Source organism: Marmota monax, unplaced genomic scaffold, assembly GCF_021218885.2.
Source record: "Marmota monax isolate L192 unplaced genomic scaffold, Marmota_monax_Labrador192_F-V1.1 WCK01_AAM20220418_F8-fsc00009, whole genome shotgun sequence".
Classification (NCBI taxonomy): Eukaryota; Metazoa; Chordata; class Mammalia; order Rodentia; family Sciuridae; genus Marmota; species Marmota monax.
Window position 1 is genome coordinate 16,572,892 of NW_026694710.1, and position 22,838 is coordinate 16,595,729.

At 35.2% G+C, this 22,838-nt stretch overlaps 1 protein-coding gene and 1 pseudogene across 8 annotated transcripts in view; one reads left to right on the top strand and one right to left on the bottom strand.

Annotated features, from left to right (window-relative positions):
• Lcorl (ligand dependent nuclear receptor corepressor like) overlaps positions 1–22,838 on the top strand; it is a 149,884-nt gene that overhangs the window by 12,229 nt on the left and 114,817 nt on the right. For all 8 annotated transcript variants that reach the window (XM_046423861.2, XM_046423860.2, XM_046423868.2 and 5 more), the window contains exon 2: positions 19,936–20,001. In XM_046423861.2, coding sequence (XP_046279817.1) covers positions 19,936–20,001 — 66 coding nt within the window. The remainder of the gene's footprint in view (positions 1–19,935; positions 20,002–22,838) is intronic.
• On the bottom strand, positions 19,373–19,542 carry LOC124078816 (thymosin beta-4-like; annotated as a pseudogene).

Consider the following 22,838-nt stretch of genomic DNA (forward strand, 5'->3'; position numbering starts at 1 on the left):
TACTCTGGATATTAGGGCTCTATCTGAAGTGTGAGGAGTAAAGATTTGTTCCCAGGATGTAGGCTATTTACCTCTCTTATTGTTTCTTTTGCTGAGAAAAAACTTTTTAGTTTGAGTAAGTCCCATTTGTTGATTCTAGTTATTAACTTTTGTGCTATGGGTGTCCTATTGAGGAATTTGGAGCCCGACCCCACAGTATGTAGATTGTAGCCAACTTTTTCTTCTATCAGACAGCATGTCTCTGATTTGATATCAAGCTCCTTGATCCATTTTGAATTCACTTTTGTGCATGGCGAGAGAAAGGGATTCAGTTTCATTTTGTTGCATATGGATTTCTAGTTTTCCCAGCACCATTTGTTGAAGATGCTATCCTTCCTCCATTGCATGCTTTTAGCCCCTTTATCAAATATAAGGTAGTCGTAGTTTTGTGGATTGGTTTCTGTGTCCTCTATTCTGTACCATTGGTCCACCCGCCTGTTTTGGTACCAGTACCATGCTGTTTTTGTTACTATTGCTCTGTAGTATAGTTTGAAGTCTGGTATCGCTATACCGCCTGATTCACACTTCCTGCTTAGCATTGTTTTTGCTATTCTGGGTCGTTTATTTTTCCATATGAATTTCATGATTGCTTTCTCTATTTCTACAAGAAATGCCGTTGGGATTTTGATTGGCATTGCATTAAACCTATAGAGAACTTTTGGTAATATCGCCCTTTTGATGATGTTAGTTCTGCCTATCCATGAACAGGGTATATTTTTCCATCTTCTAAGATCTTCTTCTATTTCTCTCTTTAGGATTCTGTAGTTTTCATTGTATAAGTCTTTCACCTCTTTTGTTAGGTTGATTCCCAAGTATTTTATTTTTTTTGAGGATATTGTAAATGGAGTGGTTGTGCTCATTTCCATTTCAGTGGATTTGTCGCTGATATACAGGAATGCCTTTGATTTATGCGTGTTGATTTTATATCCTGCCACTTTGCTGAATTCATTTATTAGCTCTAATAGTTTCTTTGTAGACCCTTTTGGGTCTGCTAGGTATAGAATCATGTCACCTGCAAATAGTGATAATTTAAGTTCTTCTTTTCCTGTTTTGATGCCTTTAATTTCTTTCGTCTGTCTAATTGCTCTGGCCAGTGTTTGGAGAACTATGTTGAACAGAAGTGGTGAGAGAGGGCATCCCTGTCTTGTTCCAGATTTTAGAGGGAATGCCTTCAATTTTTCTCCATTCAGAATGATGCTAGCCTGAGGCTTAGCATAGATTGCTTTTACAATATTGAGGTATGTTCCTGTTATCCCTAGTTTTTCTAGAGTTTTGAACATAAAGGGATGCTGTACTTTGTCGAATGCTTTTTCTGCATCTATCGAGATGATCATATGGTTCTTATTTTTAAGTCTATTGATGTGGTGAATAACATTTATTGATTTCCGTTTATTGAACCAGCCTTGCATCCCAGGGATGAATCCTACTTGATCATGGTGCACAATTTTTTTGATATGTTTTTGTATCCGATTCGTCAGAATTTTATTGAGGATTTTTGCATCTAGGTTCACTAGAGATATTGGTCTGTAGTTTTCTTTCTTTGAAGTGTCTTTGTCTGGTTTAGGTATCAGGGTGATGTTGGCCTCGTAGAATGAATTTGGAAGTTCTCCCTCTTTTTCTGTTTCCTGAAGTAGCTTGAAAAGTATTGGTATTAGTTCCTCTTTAAAGGTTTTGTAAAACTCTGCTGTATACCCATCCGGTCCTGGGTTTTTCTTAGTTGGTAGTCTTTTGATGGTTTCTTCTATTTCCTCAATTGATATTGGTCTGTTTAGGTTGTCTATATCCTCCTGACTCAATCTGGGCAGATCATATGACTTAAGAAATTTATCGATGCCTTCACTATCTTCTAATTTATTGGAGTATAAGGATTCTAAATAATTTTTGATTATCTTCTGTATATCTGAAGTGTCTGTTGTGATATTGCCTTTTTCATCCCGTATGCTAGTAATTTGAGTTCTCTCTCTTCTTCTCTTCGCTAGCATGGCTAAGGGTCTGTCGGTTTTGTTTATTTTTTCAAGGAACCAACTTTTAGTTTTGTCAATTTTTTCAATTGTTTCTTTTGTTTCGATTTCATTAATTTCAGCTCTGATTTTAATTATTTCTTGCCTTCTACTTCTTTTGCTGTTGTTTTGCTCTTCTTTTTCTAGGATTTTGAGATGAAGTATGAGATCATTTATTTGTTGGTTTTTTCTTCTTTTAAGGAATGAACTCCAAGCAATGAATTTTCCTCTTAGAACTGCTTTCAATGTGTCCCATAGATTCCGATATGTTGTGTCTGTGTTTTCATTAATCTCTAAGAATTTTTTAATTTCCTCCTTGATGTCTTCTATAACCCATTGATCATTCAGTAACCTATTGTTCATTCTCCAAGTGATGTATTCTTTTTCCTTCCTTCTTTTATCGCTGATTTTCAGTTCCATTCCATTATGATCAGATAGGATGCATGGTATTATCTCTACTCCTTTATATTGTCTAAGAGTTTCCCTGTGACATAATATATGATCTATTTTTGAGAAGGATCCATGTGCTGCTGAGAAAAAAGTGAAACTGCTTGATGTTGGGTGGTATATTCTATATATGTCAGTTAAGTCTAGGTTATTAATTGTGTTATTGAGTTCTATAGTTTCCTTATTCAACTTTTGTTTGGAAGATCTGTCCAGTGGCGAGAGAGGTGTGTTGAAGTCTCCCATGATTATTGTATGGTGGTCTATTAGACTCTTGAACTTGAGAAGAGTTTGTTTGATGAACATAGCTGCACCATTGTTTGGGGCATATATATTTATGATTGTTATGTCTTGTTGGTGTATGGTTCCCTTAAGCAGTATGTAGTGTCCCTCTTTATCCCTTTTGATTAACTTTGGCTTGAAATCTATTTTATTTGATATGAGTATGGACACTCCTGCTTGTTTCCGAAGTCCATATGAGTGATATGATTTTTCCCAACCTTTCACCTTCAGCCTATGTATGTCTTTTCCTATCAAATGTGTCTCCTGTAGGCAGCATATTGTTGGGTCTTGTTTTGTGATCCATTCTACTAGCCTGTGTCTCTTGATTGGTGAGTTTAAGCCATTAACATTTAGGGTTATTATTGAGATATGGGTTGTTCGTCCAGCCATATTTGTTTATTTATGTTACTAAACATGGTTTGTTTTCCTCTTTGATTATTTTTCCCCCTTTACTGTCCTACCTCCCACTGTTGGTTTTCATTGTTATTTTCCATTTCCTCTTCCTGTAATGTTTTGGCAAGGATGTTTTGAAGAGATGGTTTTCTAGCTGCAAATTCTTTTAACTTTTGTTTATCGTGGAAGGTTTTAATTTCATCTTCCATCCTGAAGCTTAATTTCGCTGGAAACACAATTCTTGGTTGGAACCCATTTTCTTTCAATGTTTGAAATATGTTATTCCAGGATCTTCTAGCTTTCAGAGTCTGTGTTGAAAGATCAGCTGTTATCCTGATTGGCTTACCCCTAAATGTAATCTGCTTCCTTTCTCTTGTAGCTTTTAAAATTCTCTCCTTATTCTGTATGTTGGGCATCTTCATTATAATGTGTCTAGGTGTGGGTCTCTTATGATTTTGCACATTCGGCATCCTGTAGGCTTCTAGGATTTGGGATTCTGTCTCATTCTTCAAGTCTGGGAAGTTTTCTCGTATTATTTCATTGAATAGATTGCTCATTCCTTTGGTTTGAAACTCTGTCCCTTCCTGTATCCCAATGACTCTTTAATTTGGTCTCTTGATGTTATCCCACATTTCTTGGATGTTCTGCTCATGGTTTCTTAACAGTCTTGCTGAGCTGTCTATGTTCTTTTCAAGTTGAAATACTTTATCTTCATTGTCTGATGTTCTATCTTCTAAGTGTTCTACTCTGCTGGTAGTATTCTCAATTGAGTTTTTAAGTTGGTTTATTGCTTCCTGCATTTCTAGGATTTCTGTTTGTTTGTTTTTTATAACCTCTATCTCCCTGTATAGTTGATCTTTTGCTTCTTGGATTTGTTTGTGTAATTCATTGTCGAAGTGATCTTTCATTGTCTGATTTTGCTGTCTGATGTCTTCCTTGAGACTCCAGATCATCTGAAGCATGTATATCCTGAATTCTTTATCTGACATTCCATCTGCTGCAGCTATTACCTCTTCTAACGTTGAGTTGACCTGCATTGCTTGTGGTCCTTTCTTTCCTTGTCTCTTCATACTGTTCGCGTTCCTTTCTACTTGGTGAAACTGTTGTGCTATTCAATTTTCCCCCTATATATTTATATTGGTCTTGTATAGTTGCAAAGTCTCCCTCACAGGCGCGGGCGGCGGCTCTGCCCCTCCTCCAATTGGGGCAATGTGCCTACCACGCCGGCAGGCCGCTGGGCCTGCTCTGCTGGTCGGTAGCAGGTCCGCCTACCTTGCAGGCGCGGGCGGCGGCTCTGTCCCTCTGCGGGCCGCTAGGCTTGTTCTGTCGGTGGTCGCAGTTCTGCCTACTTTGCAGGCGCAGGCAGCGGCACTGCCCCTCTGCAGGCCTCTGGGGCTGTTCTGCCTGTGGGTCGCAGGTCCACCTACCTTGCAGGCGCGGGGAGGGGGGGCAGCTCTACCCTTCCTCAGGCCACTGGGCCTGTTCTGTCTGTTGGTTGCAGGTCTGGCCTGTTCTGATGGTGGTCACAGTTCCGTCTACCTTGCAGGTGCGGGGGGAGGGGACGGCTCTGCCTCTCAGCAGGCCGCTGCTCCTGTTCTGCGGGTGGGTCGCAGGCCCGCCTACCTTGCAGGAGTGATTGGAAGCTCTGTCCCGCCGCGGGCCACTGGGCCTTTTCTGTCGGTGGTCACAGTTCCGCCTACCTGGCAGGCGCGGGCGGTGGGGGGCGGCTCTGCCCCTCAGCAGGCCGCTGGGCCTGCTCTGTGGGTGGTCACAGTTCCGTCTACCTTGGTGGCGCAGGGGGAGGGGGCGGCTCTGCCTCTCAGCAGGCCGCTGCTCCTCTTCTGCTGGTGGGTCGCAGGCCCGCCTACCTTGCAGGAGTGATTGGAAGCTCCCAGATTGTGCTTCTGAAGCATCCTTTGTCAAAGAAACCAGGAGCAAGGTGTTGTGATGCCTCTAACAGGGCTATTAAGACTTTTTTGTAGGATTATATCTGTTAGTAAGTGTACTATAAACAATATAACTCTTCCTATACTGAAAATAATCAAACTTCCATATTCTGAATATTTTCTAAAAACCATAGTTTAGTGCATAATTATTGCAGGTTTGATGCCATTTTCTTTTTCTTTCTTTCTTTGGAAGAGAAGTGGGGTGCAACCATTATGAGAAGCTTTTTAAAGAAATGTTTCAGTATTACTTAAAAAAACTCTTATTACTAAACTTGCAAAGTTAGGATGCATGGAATATTTGTGGATGTACCTTAATACAGTGGCAATGATTATGTGGCAAAATATGGAATATTTAATTCTATAGTGTTTGAAACAATTATATTTTTTAAACTTTCAATTTAAAATTATTGGTTTCTTCCTTAATTTTTAAAAATTAACTGCGTAAGTAGGATATGTAGGTAAAATGCATGTTTGTCTAGAAAAGAGACAAATCTCCTTTCTGTATCATAACTTTCAATTAACTTTAAATTTAGAAAGAATTAGTATACAAGACTAGAAAGTGTTCTTCTTTGGGTGGGAAAAAAGCAGGTAGAGGTGGCCCTGTGTAACCGTGTGTGGATTCCCCATCCATTGATTCAGCCAACCTTGGAGCAAAAATATTTGGGGGGAAAAAAACTGCATCTGTAGTGATCATGTAAGACTTTTGGGGTGTCATTCACTAAATAATTCAGTATAACAACTATTTACATCACATTTTAGATATTATTAGTAATCTAGAGATGATTTAAAGTATACATGAGGATGTATGTAAACTATATGCAAAAACTGTACCATTTTATATAAGGGACTTGAGCATCTGCAGATTTTGGTATGGGGTTGGGGTCCTTAAACCAATTCTTCATGTATATTGAGGGCAGACTGTATTTTGACAAATAGATTATTATTTTAATTAGCTTGATTATAGGTGCTTGCACAGTTTATTCACTTATACTTCTTTTGAAAGTATCATCATTTGTTGTTATTTGTCCTCTTTCTCTTCCCTTTCTGAATAATTCAGTATCAAAACTATCAAGTGGAACCAAGCAGGGGTAGGTGTCCACACCCTGGTTACAGTGTGCGGGTGGCAGCATGTACTCGAGAAGATACAGGATATCAGCCTGATGGGATTAATGTGTTAGTGGAATCTGAGGGCAAGGAGTACATCTACATAGGAGGACTTGCAATTGCAGAGTATTAGAATCTAAGCAGGTTGAGTATGGTATCTGTGAGAAGTGTGGCCTGGAAATGGGGAGGTTCTGTTGGTCCCAGTGAGGGGTGTTCAGAATGGAACAGGTAACAAAATGAGTAGGGCATGGACTTGGGTAAGATGTATTCCTGCATGAACTCTCAGGGACCCAGCAAGTAGCAGGGGAGTAGGATGGTATCATAGGATTGCAGTCTTATGTGAGTATATCAAGGTTCAGGTCTGTTGAGGAAGAAGAGTCCATGAATGGAGGTGTCTGAGTACAGGGTGTCAATAGTAATTCACCAATAGCAGTGAACATGATGTGTCATTAAGTGCAAGGAGTCAGGCTTCTAGTGTGGGGATAGGAAGTGATCTCATCAGAGGGTCAGTGCAAGCTGGGAGATCAGAGCCTGAGGGTGGGTGTGGGGAGGATATTCTTGTAGGAGTGCCAGGCATGAGGAATAAATATCAGCCTTAGCAGAATGAGGAGATTATACATATGGGGTAAGGGAAAGGGTAAAAAATTGGGACCAAGAAGAATAATGAGAAGTGTCCATGTGGGGAATGGGAAACAGTAATATTGAGAGGTTGTTTATGCATAGGGAAACTGATAAAATAAGTTTTAAGGACAGTGGGAGCTAGATTTCTCATTGGCTGAGATGGAATTTGGAAATATGAAAGCAGAAAAAACTAGAATGCTCTCTGAAGGGTTGGAAATGAGGTATTGGTTTGAACACAACACAACACACACACACACACACACACAGAACTGTAGAAATAAACGTGTGTATATACCTATACAAATGTATATACCCACCCTATGTTGTTGCTGAGAAGGGTGAAGGAGAAGTGAATATAATGTCATTCTTAATTCCATGAATTTAGTGGTGGTTTTCAAAAGAGAACACCTTTGTAAGGAAATACTAATTAAAGAATTTAAGAGTGATGGACATCACGTAGGCCATGTGATTGGAAAAACAAAATTTTTACTACACATAAAACATTTTTTGTAAGATAGTTAAATATAAAACACAAATATGTAAAAGCAGTGTCATGAGTTTGTATGTTTTCTTGAATTAATCATTTTCAATCCTTAAAATTACATGGTATGTGATGCATAAATTATTCTACAGTTTTTAGCACTAAAAATTCCCATTTGAAATAATGATAGCTAATATTTATTGTTTAACATGTGTCTGACGCTGTACTTTTTTTGGTATGCATTACCACCCTTAATTTTTACATATGAAATAGTGCAGTTTTTAATCTTCATTTTATATATGAGAAAACAGAGACTTAGTGGTTTGCCCAATACTTTCTGTCTTGTTAAGTATGAAGGTAGAATTTACATTTGTCTAAAATTTTTTATTTTTTATTTATCCCCCAATGACCTTTGTCTAAATTCAATATGGCTTAGAAAGTCTGACATAATTTGCCCCCTCTGGATACCATAGCTTTTTGTTTGTCATTCTACCTTGAGGGCCACCATCATACAGCTGTACAGTAGCACAGTAATGGTAGTATAATAATAATAGCAGTTAACATTTATTGACCATCTATTAATGCTTGCGCCCAGTATGTGTTTCACACACATTTGATTCTTTGGTTTTCATAATAATCTTGAGTATTGCTGTCTTAGAATATTATAATTAATCTTGTAGGTAGTAGAGATTCATTGAAGAGTTTTAAACAAAGTTAATATAGTCTTGTTTTCCAAATGATAAAAGTTGACTAAAACAATGATTCTGATATCCATTGTAGGAGCTTTAGTAATCAGAGATATTCTAGTGCACTTTGAATTTTCTGCAGTGCTGGGAATGGTTCATCAAAAATTAATCTTTAAGGTAGCAAACTTATTATTTAGAATTATAAAACTTTGTTTCAATTTAGTAATTACAGAAGGCCTCTGAATATTTTACACAATAATATAATGTATATCCAAGTAACTTCAATCTTAAAAGAATAAAATATGACAGATGGAATTGAAATTCCCATCTTTCATTTGCCAGTCCTGTCCCCTTACCTCCATTCTGCAGGTAAATAGATTTCTTTTACTATTAGTCTAATATAAAGCATTCATATTCTATTTCCTATAAGTTAATTCAATGTGAAGAATTAGATACATAGTATTTATTAGGTATCTTCCATAAAAGATACACATAGAGTTTTCTCTTTATTTTAAATGTTTAGCAAATCTAAGTTCTTAAAGCATATTATTAATTCCAGATTTTTGTCTTCGTTTCTATATAAGGCTAGATTTTTTTTTTGACTACTAGATTTGCATAGAATGAGACATAGCAGTGCTGATAACGTCCTGTTTTGACATTTTGTGATGGCTAATTATTTGTTGTAAGGGATCGTTTTAGCCATTTAGCACCATCAATTAATGGCTTTGCCCACAAGATGCCACCCAGTACTTCCATGTATGTACTCATTTTGGGGATAGGGAGACTTCAAGACCTTGAAATAAAAACACCTTTATTAGTAGAGTTCCTGTAGTCCCTTAGTCATAGAAGAAAATATAGCTGATGTATGTTTACAGAAAGAAGAGACTGAACAGAATAGTAAGGCACCACTGAGGAGAGGGAATGGTTACGCTGAAGTTAAAGAACTAGGAAAAGCACTAAACTAAGCAAGAAAGGGTATAAATAAATAAATGGTTATGAGTTTCAGAAAGCTACTTGATGTGAGAAAGGTAATTATTAATAACTGGCAGTTTTTAACTTAAAAATAGGGCTGCATTCTGAAAGTTATTTTGAGAACTAATGTCTTAGGTCCTAGAGTGAAATTTTTCCATCAAACATTTTCAACAAATATTTGGGTACCTACATGGGCCAGGCACTGAGACTGGAATAGCAAGCAAAATGATGTGTTCCCGCCTCCTTGTAGCTTACAGAATTTTGTGACATTTTTTCAGATAAAAATATCAAATAAGGAGTTATGTGATTTTTTATTTTAATGACTCTCCTCCCCCTAGTTCGAGTTGAGGGCAGAATACTTGTCTCTTCTTACTCACTGATATATTACCACTATCTAGAACACTTGATACACATGCAAATACTTGTTTTATAATTGATAAACTGAGGAGAAATATTTAAAAATTACATATAACTCATTAGAATTATGATTAGTGCTCTAAAGGGAATAATATAAGTTGTTATATATAATATAAAGCATGTAACAATGGATCTAGTCTGGTTTAAAGCTAGATTAAATTAGATGAAAGTATAAATTGGGTTATTTATACCCCCAAAAAAAATATTTCTTTTATTTTTAATTTTATTTTTTATAGTTGTAGATGGACAGCATGCCTTTATTTTATTTGTTTTTTATTTTTATGTGGTACTGAGGAGAAAACCCAGTGCCTCACATGTGCCACTGAGCTACAACCACAGCCTGGAGCAGTATTTCTTAGAAAATATTTTAACAATGAGTGGTAGTTATTCAGATGTGTTTTAGAGGTGGGGATGAGGGTTGGAATATATGGTGGTCGAAGGACAATATGTGAATGTCTAAGGTGAGATGCATGGTGACTTTTCTTAGGTTCCAGTATTGGCAGTGGTTGGGGGTGGTATGTTATGAATGGGATATTAATTTTCTGGTGTATAGAAATACAGAATATTTATAGAACAGTATGATGACATCAACTAAAACAGAATTTTTAAAAATATTTTGTTTTTAGTTGGACACAGTACCTTTATTTTATTTTAATGTGGTGCTGAGGATTGAACCCAGCGTCCCACACTTGCTAGGCGAGTGCTCTACCGCTGAGCCACAACCTCAGCCCCATAAAACAGAAATTTTTAAATGATCATTTTAAATTTGATACTTGAAGAAAACTTATTTTCATTAACTTAATTGGAAAATGAGTATATTCCATAGACATATGCCTGTGTTTCTGCCTCTGGGTATATTTATTTAATTCATGCTCACATATCTAACCAAACATGAACTATTTTTTTTTGTGTGCTACTCAAATAAAAGCAAAACACGAAAACATCTCATAGATTTTTTTTCTCAGTATTTATCCACCCTTATTTCTCAAGCCAGAAATCTTTAGTACTCTCATTCCTGCCTCAAAATAATGAAGCTGTGTTACTAAGTTATTTCCATTATTTGTATTAATATATCTCAAAGCCATATCTTTGCTGTTAGGTAAACTTGTAGCACATAAATTTGTGTTCTTGTCTTTTCTCTGATGTGTTTCGGCAAGCATTCTATCTATTCTTTTATTTTTATTCTTTTCCTATTTCAGTCTGTTTTCCACTTGCTGCTTGAGTGATCTTTTCTGAGTGCAAAAATAATCCTGTTTCTTGTCTACTTAAAGGGCTTCCATGTCTCATTCCAGCTCTCAGGATAAAAATGATTACTTGGCACTGGGTGCTTTGCCCTTCGGGATCCGTATTTGCACATGTCTCCAGCCTTTTATATTGTCCTTCTTTCAGATCACATTCTTTACTTCTGCCTTTTTAAAAAATTTCTAGACATTGCTGTTTAGGATTTAAATTAATTAAAACTAAATAAAAATTCAGTTCCTCACCTATTGTATAGCACAAATTTGGATCTTTTTTTGTCATTACAGAACGTTCTCTTGCATAGTGTTGTTCTTGAGCATATCAAGTTCTCTTGTTTTCATATACGCTGCTGTCCTTTTCTAATGTGTAATGTGTCTTTCAGATTCTTAAATTGATTTCTCAGTACTGACTGAAGAAGTAATTGTGGCTGTAAGAAAAGACTTGAGTCATTTCACTTATTATGTAGGTCAGAATTTTCAGATTTGTTACTTGAATGATAATAATTGCATACATTTAATCAGATTTTAAAACAGACTTAACCAGCAATCTAGGAGTGTGTGTAAAAGTAAATAGTAAGTTTACAGGTAGAAAAGATTTAAATGGGGAAGGTCTTCAACTTTTTGTCCAGGGTACACCTTATACTACAGGAATGGTACAAAAGACACATTTCCCTCTGGCCTATTTATAATAGATTTAATTACTGTATTTTTCAGACCCAGAGATCTGGCTGCCTTTTCTAAAGAGAGTTTTGCCTTATTTTGCTCTTTTAAATAATGACTTTGGCTTTGATTTGGTTTGAAGTTTGTTAATCCATCCAGCAATATGAGGCTATCATGGAAAAGATTTGGATAAAAAAATTAGAATGCTACTTTATGGGTTATGGAAATAATTTATTTCCTAGTATATTTTTTTCAGTTATTCAGATTTGGAATGGATGATTTTGGAATGGTAACCAAGTTTTCTGAACTCAGTTGAGTTTAGCAACACTTGGGGTTGGAAAGGCTTAGAGACTTAAATTGATGATATGAGTAAGTAAAATGGATATTTAAGGAAGAATGAATATTAATGAGGAATAGCTTAATGAGGTGCTTTCGTAAAAGACACAATTTGAATTAGGCAAAAGAAGAGTGGGAGAAGAATAAGTAGAAGCCAATAAAGGCAAACTAATAAAGAATGAGCAAAAGTATTAGAAATGGAGAGAGGATAAGAATGCCTGGATAAGGTAGAAGATTAACTAGAGGTGAGAGAGGTTATGCTAGGTAAATTAGGGCTAATCTAAATAAATTATTAATCTTTCATTAAAAAATGGCATTTCTTCTTACCGTCTTCTAATTTACACAAGTGTACACACACATCTATATGTATATGTAGTTTCACCTACCAGGAACGGGATTAGAATTATCTGATATGAACTCTTCTGTAAAATGTCATGTTCATGTAAACATATTACATTTACTCTGAAGAAGCTTTTTTTTTTTTTAGGATTGTTTTTCTATGTACACTCAGTATTGTGCTTTTGTTTGTGGGATTTTTAGTATTCTGTGAGCATTCTGAAAGTCAGTTTGTCAGCTGGGTGGAGCATGTGCTCAGAATGTTGGAAGCCTTGTGTTTAATCCCCAGGAACCCCCCCCCCCCAAAAAAAAAAAGTGAAAGACTGCTACATATGCTATAAGCCTATAACTATTTTTTGCTTTAGATAGTAGATTTTTCTTTTAGAGCAATTAAAAACAGGGGAAAGTCTTATTTTTACCTTCATTGTAATCATTTTTCAGAATCTTAATTTCCTTGTACAGATCCTAATGTTTGTGTGTTAATATATTTTTTGTGCTTGAAGAATTTACTTTAGTATTTTTTGTAGTGCAGATCTGTTGATAATGAATTCTCACAGTTTTTGTCTGTCTGAAATGTCTTCATTCTGCTTGCATTTTTGAAAGATAAATTTTGTTGGGCATAAAATGTTGGGTCAGATTTATTTTGACACTTTAATGATGTCACTCCATTGTCTTTGGCTTGCATAGTTTGGGATGTGAGATATGCTGTAGTTCTTACTTTTGTCCTCTTTTTCCTCTTGTTGCTTTCAAGATTTTTTTTTTTTAAGTATTTTGCTCAGTGTTTTCTGAGATTCTTGGATCTGTGATTTGAAATTTTTCATTTTTTTTTTACTATCTTTTCAATATTTTGTTCAGTTCTTTTTCTCTTTTCCTTTTGGAATTCTAGTTATATTTATAGTAGACAATTTGATATTTTCTCATAGTTCTTTAGACACCCCTGCCCCCTTAACTCTGTAGTGTTTCAGTTTGGATACATTTTGTTGACCTACTTTAACATTCACTGGTTCTTTCCTTGCCTACTGAAGAACCTTTGGAAGATATTCTTCATCCCTTTTACTGTGTTTTTGTGTGTAGAAGTTTCATTTGACTTTCTCATAGTTTCTGTGTTGACGTTCCCTATTTATATATATGCATGTTGCTCACTTTTCCTCATAAGTCTTTATCAAACTAATCATAGTTATTTATTTTAAAGTCCTTTGCTGATATGTCATCTGTGTTATGTCTGAGTAAGGTTTGTGTAGATCTTTAGTTTCTTGGTAGTGAGTTTTTAAAAAATTTTCTATTTTGAACAATTGTCAGATATAGTATGTAGAACAGGAGGCACTGAGGTGAATAGCTTTTATGTCTGGAAATCATGTATTTTATGCTTCTAGGCTGTTAGAGTATCAAGGACCAAGTCTATCTAGTCAAGAGTTTAACTGCCTTTGGATTTTGTTTCTTTAGATACCTTTATCAGCTTCAAATGCCTCTGATGTTAACTATTCTTTTGATGTTACTTAGGGTGATAGTCGTTTTATTCAGGGTTTTTTCCCTCAGTGTTGTTGTTCCACTTTAATCTTTAGCCTTCCCTCTGCCCTGCACCTCTTAGAGGGTCTTGTCAAGCATTTGTCTTTTCACCACTGGTAAGTTGTTATTGCTTGTTACTCTTTAAGTAGTAAGCCTGTTAGTCAGGGCTGGGATAAGAATTTCTCATTCAGCCTCAATTTTAGGCAGTCTTTGTATTCTTGGGTCTTGGGAGTAGGGTTTTCTCAGAGATCTTGCCCTTTGTCATGCTGTAGAAGATATCCTTCTAAGTCCAGGACAGTTTACTGTTCTCCTTCAGAGATAAAACTTTTTCACCTACTCCAGTCAAAATGGATGGTATTCACTTATGCTCTGGGAGTGTCATGGTCTGCTGCTATATAACAAGCAGCTTAAAAGTTTTTGCCTCTTAGTGATTACTCAGTGCCGCAGTCCGGCTGGCTGCAGCAAAATAACCGGGGGGGGGGGGGGGGGGGGGGGTGACGAATAACTTGTGTACGTTGATACAGCAGGAGTGGGAGCCGTTTATTGCAGGACAGGAGCAGTATTTATACATTCCACACAGCTTATCTAATTAGCATAAACTAGATACAGCAGTCAACCAATCAGGAATCTCCACACTTAATGGCTCGCTTTTGTTACTTCTCAAACCACTCCCTCTGGCATTTTGCCAGGCACCATCCAGACTTGTTTACGAACTCTAACATTCCCCTGGCTAAATGCCAGGTGTTATTTTGACTTGTTTACAGACTCTAACAACTCAGCATCCTAGGCTTTCTCCACAATGGCAGACTCTGTATTTGTAGGCCTGAGTCACTAAGGTCTATGTCACTGCATGTCCTGTCTCCTGCTATTATTTCACTTTCTTATCAGCGATTGGTGAGGTTCATGGTAAAGAGCTGAAGACTGGCTATCTGCAGTTCCCAGTGGTTCTATACTCTCATATATGAACAAATTCACACTTGTTCATTACCAATTTGTTTAAAATATTAGTTTAATACTTCTAACCCACTTCCATGATGGTGCTCTTTCCATACTCTTTCACTTCTTCTTTGGAGGCATTTGTCTTCTTCATACATTTTAAGTTAGTACCAACAGATTTAAGTTAGTAACTTTGTAAATTATTCAGCTTTTTCTTGTTGGGTTGAGAATGATTCTCTTTCCAGCTTTTTATACTCTAGGCGAAAGCTGGACCATATTTTTGGTGAATAGTCTACAAGAGTCTATTCAGTCTAAAGGATGGAGAAAGAAAATGTTAGAATGTATTGTGATGCTTATTTTTTTAAGCAAGAGTGACTATTCTAGTAATTTTTGAATGTACAACTTAAAACTAGTTATTTTTCGGAAGGTCACATCTCAAGTTATTCAGATGGAAGAGGATGCATTCATACATTCATTCTATGGTGGTTTGACTTGATACTGTACATTAATTTTTTCATTCTCTTTAAAGATATTACAGCTTACCTGACTCAGTCAAGTGTATTATTATTATTTTTTTGCTGTGTCATGTAATTTTAAATAAAGTAAGGCGTAAGGTTCACAAAACAAACAAGTACCTTACAGAGATTCCTACAAAGAAACCACAGATTAAAGGTAATGTTAAGGGCTGGAGTTGTAGTTCAGTGGTAGAGTGCTTGCCTAGCATTTGAGAGGCACTGGGTTCAATCCTCAGCACCACATAAAAATAAATAAAATAAAGATATTGTGTTCATCTACAACTAAAAATATTTTTTAAAAAGGTAATGTTAAAATTTAAGCATAAGTGAGCAAGAAGAAAGTTTCAGAGTTGGTATATTTTTTCTATCCTAGTGTATTCTCTTTATTAGAATATTATGAGGTAATAGTAATGTAATTTTAATTATATCTGAAAAGAAATAGGACCAAAAAATTAAAACATAACAAAATGGGAATTAATAGGGAAATTTATAGCTATTATCATTAATAGTGAACTTTATTGAAAGTATCTATTATGATATGGTAGACAGACTTATAAGATAGTCTGCCCAGCCACTACCCAATATCCTACCCATTCCCACCATCTGACTGGTGATTAGGTTATTATAAGGCACAGTTGACTTGAGGGAGATTATTGGGTGGGCCTGACCTAATCAAGTACTTTAAAAGTAGAGAGTTTTCTCCTGCTGGTGGTAGAAGGGAAGTGAGATATTCAAACTTCTATATACAGTTGCTGACTTGAAAATGGGGAAGTTGTATATCAAGAAGTAAAGGTAATCTCTAGGAACTAAGGGTGGCCCTTGACTTATGTCAAGGAAATAGGGACTTCCTTTGTATTGATAAGAAATTAAATTCTGCTAACAACAGAATTCAGACAAGAGAGGGCGTGTTCAGGGTGGCATGGCCCTAGACCTAACAACAGAACTCAATGAATGAACAAGGAATCAGAATTTTTCCCATGCCTCCAGATGAGGATGCAGCCTGGTCAACATTCTAACTGTACCTTTATTTGTATTGTTCTAAGGCCCTAGGTTTGTGGTCTTTTGTTATGAAGCAATAAGTGAATAATACATATGTCTTGAGTGATCACCTAATGATTATTAAGAAGACTTAAACAATATAAATACGTTTAAAACTTTTAAATTTCATTTTTATTCCCTTTTTTGTTGTGTTTTAACATATAGATAGAGATAGTGAGGGTACATAGTCAAATATTTGCCAATAGAGGCTTTTTTTTTTTTTTAAAGTTTAAAAGGCAACCTTTCTGTCTCAGTCTCCTGATTTGCTGGTACTATAGATGTATGCCACCACTCACATCTTAAAATTATTTTTTAGTGTTGCTATTAATTATACAGATTAGTAGGTTCCCGTAGAGATAGTGAAATATTTGTACATGCTTACCTTCCTTTTCACCCTCTCCCTGATCCCGTTTTTCTACCTAATGGTCTCCCTTCTATTTTCATGACATCTTTTTTCCCCCCTCTAGCTTCTGTATGTGAGATAAAACATATTATACTTGTCTGTAGCTTATTTTGCTTAACATGCTCCATGTTCTTCAGTTCATGCACTTTCTTGTAAATTACATAGTATCAATATGTGGTGATCTTTGCCTCTTTGACTCTGGGCTTGAAGTCAGTTTTGTTAGATATGAGAATAGTTACTCTTTTTTGCTTTTGGTTTCCATTTACATGGAATGTCATTTTCCCGTCCTTTTGCTTTAAGTCTGTGAGTGTTTTTGCCAGCGAGATGCCTTTTTTGGAGACAACATACGCTTGAATCTCGTTTTTTAATCCAGTCTGCCGGTCTATGTCTTTCATTGAGATTAAAGGACTTTTACATTCAGGAATAACCCAAAGAGGTATGTTTTGTTTCCTATCATTTTATTTTAATGTTTGCTCATGATTCTCATTTGCTTATGTACTCTGCTAATGAGATTTTCTCTTTTCCTGAGCTGTCTTGGTTATTTTTATCATCTTCTCTGGGTAGGAGTCCCTTAAGTATCTTCTGCTTCTATCTTAGTGGTCGTGAATTCCATTAGATTATGGTTTTTGTTGGAAGATATTTATTTCCCTTTTGGTTCAGATGGATCATTTTGCTGTATGTTGTCATGCAGGTTGGCAGTTGTTTTCTTTCAGGGCTTGAAATACATTATTCCTTGCCCTTCTTGCCTTTTAGAGTTTATACTAAGAAATCTGCTGTTATTCTGATTGGTTTGCCTTTATAAGTGACTTGGTATTTATCTCTTGCAGCTTTTAAAATTTTTTCTTGCCAGGTGCATATGTCTTGAGTGATCACCTAATGATCACCTCCTAGCTACTTGGGAGGCTGAGGTAGGAGGATAGCAAGTTTGAGGCCAGCCTGAGCAACATAGCAAGGCCCTGTCTTAAAATAAAAAGGACTAGGGATGTTGCTCTGTTGAAGAGCACCACAGGGTCCAATCCCCACAAAAAGATTTTTAAAAATAAGAATATGTAAGCAGATAAAAGTAAAATTTTTAGTTCTGAATTTTGGTATTTCACTTTCAGAGAGTAGTTCTTTTTGGTCATATCTATTTGGAGTTCTTAATGCCTCCAGTACCTGCCTGTCCAACTTATTTCAAGGATTAGGGAAAAATTCTGCAGTTATTTTATTGAATAAGGTTTCTGTTCCATTAATCTGTATCTCCTCTTCTTCCCAGAGCTCTAATATATTATATTTTTTCTTTTTCTTTTTTTGTAAAAAACTTAGAGTTCTAATTCATCCACCATGTCTTTGACCTTAATATTCTTTCTTTTGTTTGATCTAGTGTATTGGCAACACTCTCCACTGAATTTTTCATTTTACATACAGATTTCTTTTTTAATTTTCAGTATTTGTTTGGTTCTTTTTCAGAATACTATCTCTTTATTGAAACACTCTTTCAAGCTTCATATCATCTTCCTTGGTTCATGTCTTAGTTCTCTTAACTTGTTGATCATTTTAACCACAACTTTAAAAAATCTTTGTTTGATATTTCCTCCGCTTTGACATCTGTGGATTGGTTATTGGGAGTTACAAATTTTTGGAGGTGTTTTATTCACTTTTATTCTTATGTTTCCTGTATTTCTGTATTGAGATTTGTGCATCTGTTGGGATAGATATCTCTTTCACTGTTATGAGTCTTTTTAATGAGTTACTTTCTCTTTATGATGTTTCCCAGGTTGGGGTGTATCTCAGTGTCAAAGCACCCATTTAGGGGAAAAGGGTACCACTCATACATTGTTGGTGGGACTGCAAATTGGTACACTTCCCACTATGGAAAGCAGTATGGAGGTTTCTCAGAAAACATGGAATGGAACCACCATTTGACCCAGTTATCTTATTCCTCAGTATATACCCAAAGGACTTATAATCAGCATACTACAGTGATGTAGCCACATCAGGTTCACAGCAGCTCAATTCACAATAGCTGAACTATGGAACCAAACTAGGTACCCTTTAACAGATGAATGGATAAAGAAAATGTGGTATGTATACACAATGGAATATTACTCAGCCATAAAGAAGAATGAAATTTATGGCATTTGCCGGTAAATGGACTATCATGCTAAGTGAAATAAGCCAATCCCCCAAAGCCAAAGGTTGAAGGTTCTTTCTGATATGTGGATGCTAACACACAGTAAGGTTGGGGGAGGGGGAGAATAGAAATTCCTTGGATTAGACAAAGGGAAATGAAGGGAAGGGAATGGGGTTGGGATCTGGAAAGCAGTAGAATGAATCAGACATAATTTTCCTATAAGTTCATGTATGAATACACAACCAGTGTAACTCCACCTTATGTGTAATTGCAAGAATGGGATCCTAGTTAGAATAAGTTACACCCCATGTATGTATAATATGGCAAAATACACATTACTGTCATATATACCTAAAAGAACAAACAAATTAAAAATCTTAAAAAACAAAAAAAGCACCCACTTTTAATGTGTTCCAAGTGCTCTGTTCAAGCCTTAGCAGCACTTTGAGAGGATAGAATAACCACCAATAACAGTGACAGTTCATCATGCAGAACTTACCGATTGATTTAATAAAATTGATTTGATCTCATTGAAATTTCTAGTCCTTGACACTGCCAAGCAACAACAACAACAAAAGGGCAGTCTGATTAAACTGTATTTTATAGCCTGTAGGACACCTTGCACCAGGTTGGATCTCACTCTAGATTTTACCCTCCTTCCACCCAACTTCTTTCTTCACTAACATGCAAGTTCTTTTCTTTCCCTGACAATAAGACAGCCAGATGGTAGAGGCAGGCCTTCGTTGTTGTTAGTAGTCCCTGGTTTTTTGATGTGAAAAGAGGCAGCACAGTCATTTAAACTTGATTTAACTTCTTTGTATCTTACAAAGTTAAAGAGCTAAAATAAATACAGTAAGAAGGCAGTGCTTGTAGAATGTACACTGCATGTTGGCAGTGCATGACTCCTTAGGATTCGTCTGCTTGTTTCTTCTGTTCAGTTGTTTCTTTTGAAGGCAGAGAATTTTTCTCTTGTATTTCTGTCTTCTTCAATTTTGACTTACTGAATTATGGATCTCAGCCATAATGAGTTTGTCAGACTTGGTTGTGGAGGAAGTGGAGTCCGACGCTGGAATGAGAGAAATAACGCTGAAATAAAGCCATGCTCAGAAATTACTTAAGCGTATTTTTGCCTAGTTCAGTTTAATTAAACTACAGGGAAAAACACAATATGTTAAATCAATAAATTGCTGGTGGATACAAAAGGGAGGCTGAGGAAGGAGGATTACAAGTTTGAGGCCAGTCTTGGCAATTTAGTGAGATCTTGTCTCAAGAAAATAAGAGGACTGGGATATTGCTCACTGGTAGCAAGCCCTAGTAGCAAAAAAAAAAAAAAAAAAAAAAAAAAAAATATATATATATATATATGTATACGTATATATGTGTATATATATATATGCTTATGGTTTTTAACTGTTGTAAAATAAAGCTTTTCCAGTAATTAATACACTTTTCTCTCTTTGAAAACACAGGTTTTGAGAGTATTTTAGAAGGGCTTTATGGACCACGGCTACGAAGAGACCTCAGTTTATTTGAAGGTAATTTTTTAAGTTTTATTTTAAAATTTAAGCTCCTGCCCCATTTAACAAATGAAAAATTGTTATTTAGTAACTTTTTATTAAACACAATTTTATGGTCTCTTGAAAGCATTTTTAAATAAAATAAGTAAAATTATCAAATACACTTTATTATTATCATTATTATTTTATACATGATATCTTACATTATATCCTAATGTCTTTAAAATTTTGGTACACTAAATTAAAATTGAAAATGAAGTTTGTCTTTGCCAAGTATAATGTACTTTCATTTTAATGATTTTACAAATTACCTTTCTTAACTTATTCATGGATAGGATTTAAATAAATCAACTAGGCATATCAAATTCTAAAAAGCTATCTCCCCAGTTTTTATTTTTTAAAATTTGTGCTTTTAATATTTTTTGTACTGAAACTTTTGTGAATATTAGAGACTCTGAAGCTCAGTTTATTGCTACATTCATTTTATCTATTTGTGTCAGGACATTTCTTTTTAATATCTGAAGAGCTAGAGTTGCAATAAGACATTCTTTGGAAGAATTTATGCAAAAGAATATTGAGGATAGGAAAGATGGTGGAATGAGATGGACATCATTACCCTAGGTACATGTATGATGTGTCTCTATACAACAATCCGAGAATTGAAATGTTGCACTCCATTTGTGTATGATGAATTGAAATGCATTTTATTGTCATGTACAACTAAGTAGAATAAATTTTAAAAAATTGAAAAAGACTATTGATTAGAAGTCAGGAGATTATGTTTTTTTGTTGTTTTTGCTGAGTTTGGGAAAGTTAGTTAAGCCTATAAGGACACAGCTCTTCACTGACACAGTGTTTGAAGATATGCAGAGCCTTTATTGTTATTGATCAAGGGAGAAGTGTCCTTGGCAGTAATGTTAGTTATAATGATGCTGATAATAATTGATAACAGACAAATTTGATTTTAAACTTAACAGGAATACGTTTCTTATTAGGCATGACCTATTTTGATTTTCTTCTCAATTGTTATATCTAGAGGATAATCCTAGCATTTATTTCATCTTAATGTTACCATTTTGTTTTCAAACTTATGTCTTTAAACCATTCTAATATTCTTTTTTTAAGTGCCAAAATTGATTGTTTACTGCTACTATTTATATAATTTTGTAAGATTTCTTTAATATTTCTTTTATTCATTTTAAAATCTGAGTACAATTTATTATTTTAAACTCAAGTTACGATCCCAGATGTTTCTTTATATGATAACCATCAAATTGTATTGCAATTTATTCCATTGAAAAAGGTTTACCATCAAGTTGAGAGTAATTATTTTTAATCATAAAGTCTAATAAGAGTTTTCAAGGTATGATTGGGTTTGTATGGTTTAGAGCCCCTATATAAATCTAGAATAACCTTCCTAAAGGAGACAGTATATCAGTAAGTATCAAAAGCCTAAAAGCATACATACCTGCATAGTAGTTTTACTTTTAAGAATCTCAAGAAAATAATTAGGTAAGTGTGCAGATGGCATATATCTGCATGAATTTATTTACTGTTCATTCGCGTGCTCATGAATTTATTTAGTGCTCACTCACGTGCTCGCTCGTTCTCTATCTCTTATACATATCATAACAGTCTTGCCCATAACAGTCCTTCCAAGGTTGTTTCTACCTTTTTCTTAATATTATGTATTTAAAAGTAGGGACTGTTTAATAAATTATTTTATCTCTATAATTGGGATATCTGCATCCATTGAGAGTTATATTGTTGAATTTTGTAATGAATGATATGATATGCATGGATTGTTAGGTTGATGAAATTAAATTGCTTTGTATATATTGATTCGTTCTATTTTTGTTAAAAAAAAGGAAAAGTATATATGTTTTATTGAAAATGTTCTAGGAAAAAAAGACACTAAAAGGTTCGTATGATTATATTTGAAGTATGCATTGTGGATAGTTTTTGTTTCGATATGTTTTTTCTTTAATATCAAACAAGTATTATATAATTTAAAAAATATGAAACTTTTTGGGGCTGGAGGCGTAGCTCAGTGGTAGAGTACTTGCCTAATACCTGTGAGGCACTGGGTTTGATCCTCAGCACCACATAAAAATAAATAAATAAAAAGGTATTGTGTCCACATACAATTTAGAAAAAAAAAATTGTTTAAAAAAGAAACTTCTTAAAAAAAAACACTATTTTTCCTGTTAAAATTTATTAGAAAGAGAGGTATATAGCTCTCTTTATGTAATGTACTTTCATTTTAATGATGTTACAAATTACCTTTCCTAACTTATTCATAGATAGTAAATTAAAAGCCTTATATATTTTTTCATCGAGTATCATTTTTTACTGATATTCCTCATATTGTGTATTACAGAACAGTGTTGACTCTCAGATGAACTTTACCCAATTTTATAAAATTACAGAACAAAAAGGATTTCTTAATTTTATTGGAGGTTTCAAATATACAATAAGTTGATTCACATATAACCCTGTTTTATTAAACTAACCTTGGGATAGGGATGGGGTCTTATAGGTATGTAAGGACATAGCAGTTTTTCAGTCTGTACCATCTAGTTTTTAAAGTACTTGTTAATTATCCTAGGTATATTACCCATGGCTTTAAGGACTTTCATGTCTTTAAATCTTGAGATCAGGGACATGATATACAACTTTGTATTCCTGGCAACTAATCAGTGCTCAGAAGTGTTTGAAAGACTCACCGCAGCTCTTTGGCCCCTGGTTGCTGTACAGCAATGGTTTGTACTGTTATCTCCTGTTCCACATAATATAAACAGCCTGGAAATCAAATTGCCACTTTGAGAAATATTGCCTGTGTGTTCAGTTTTATA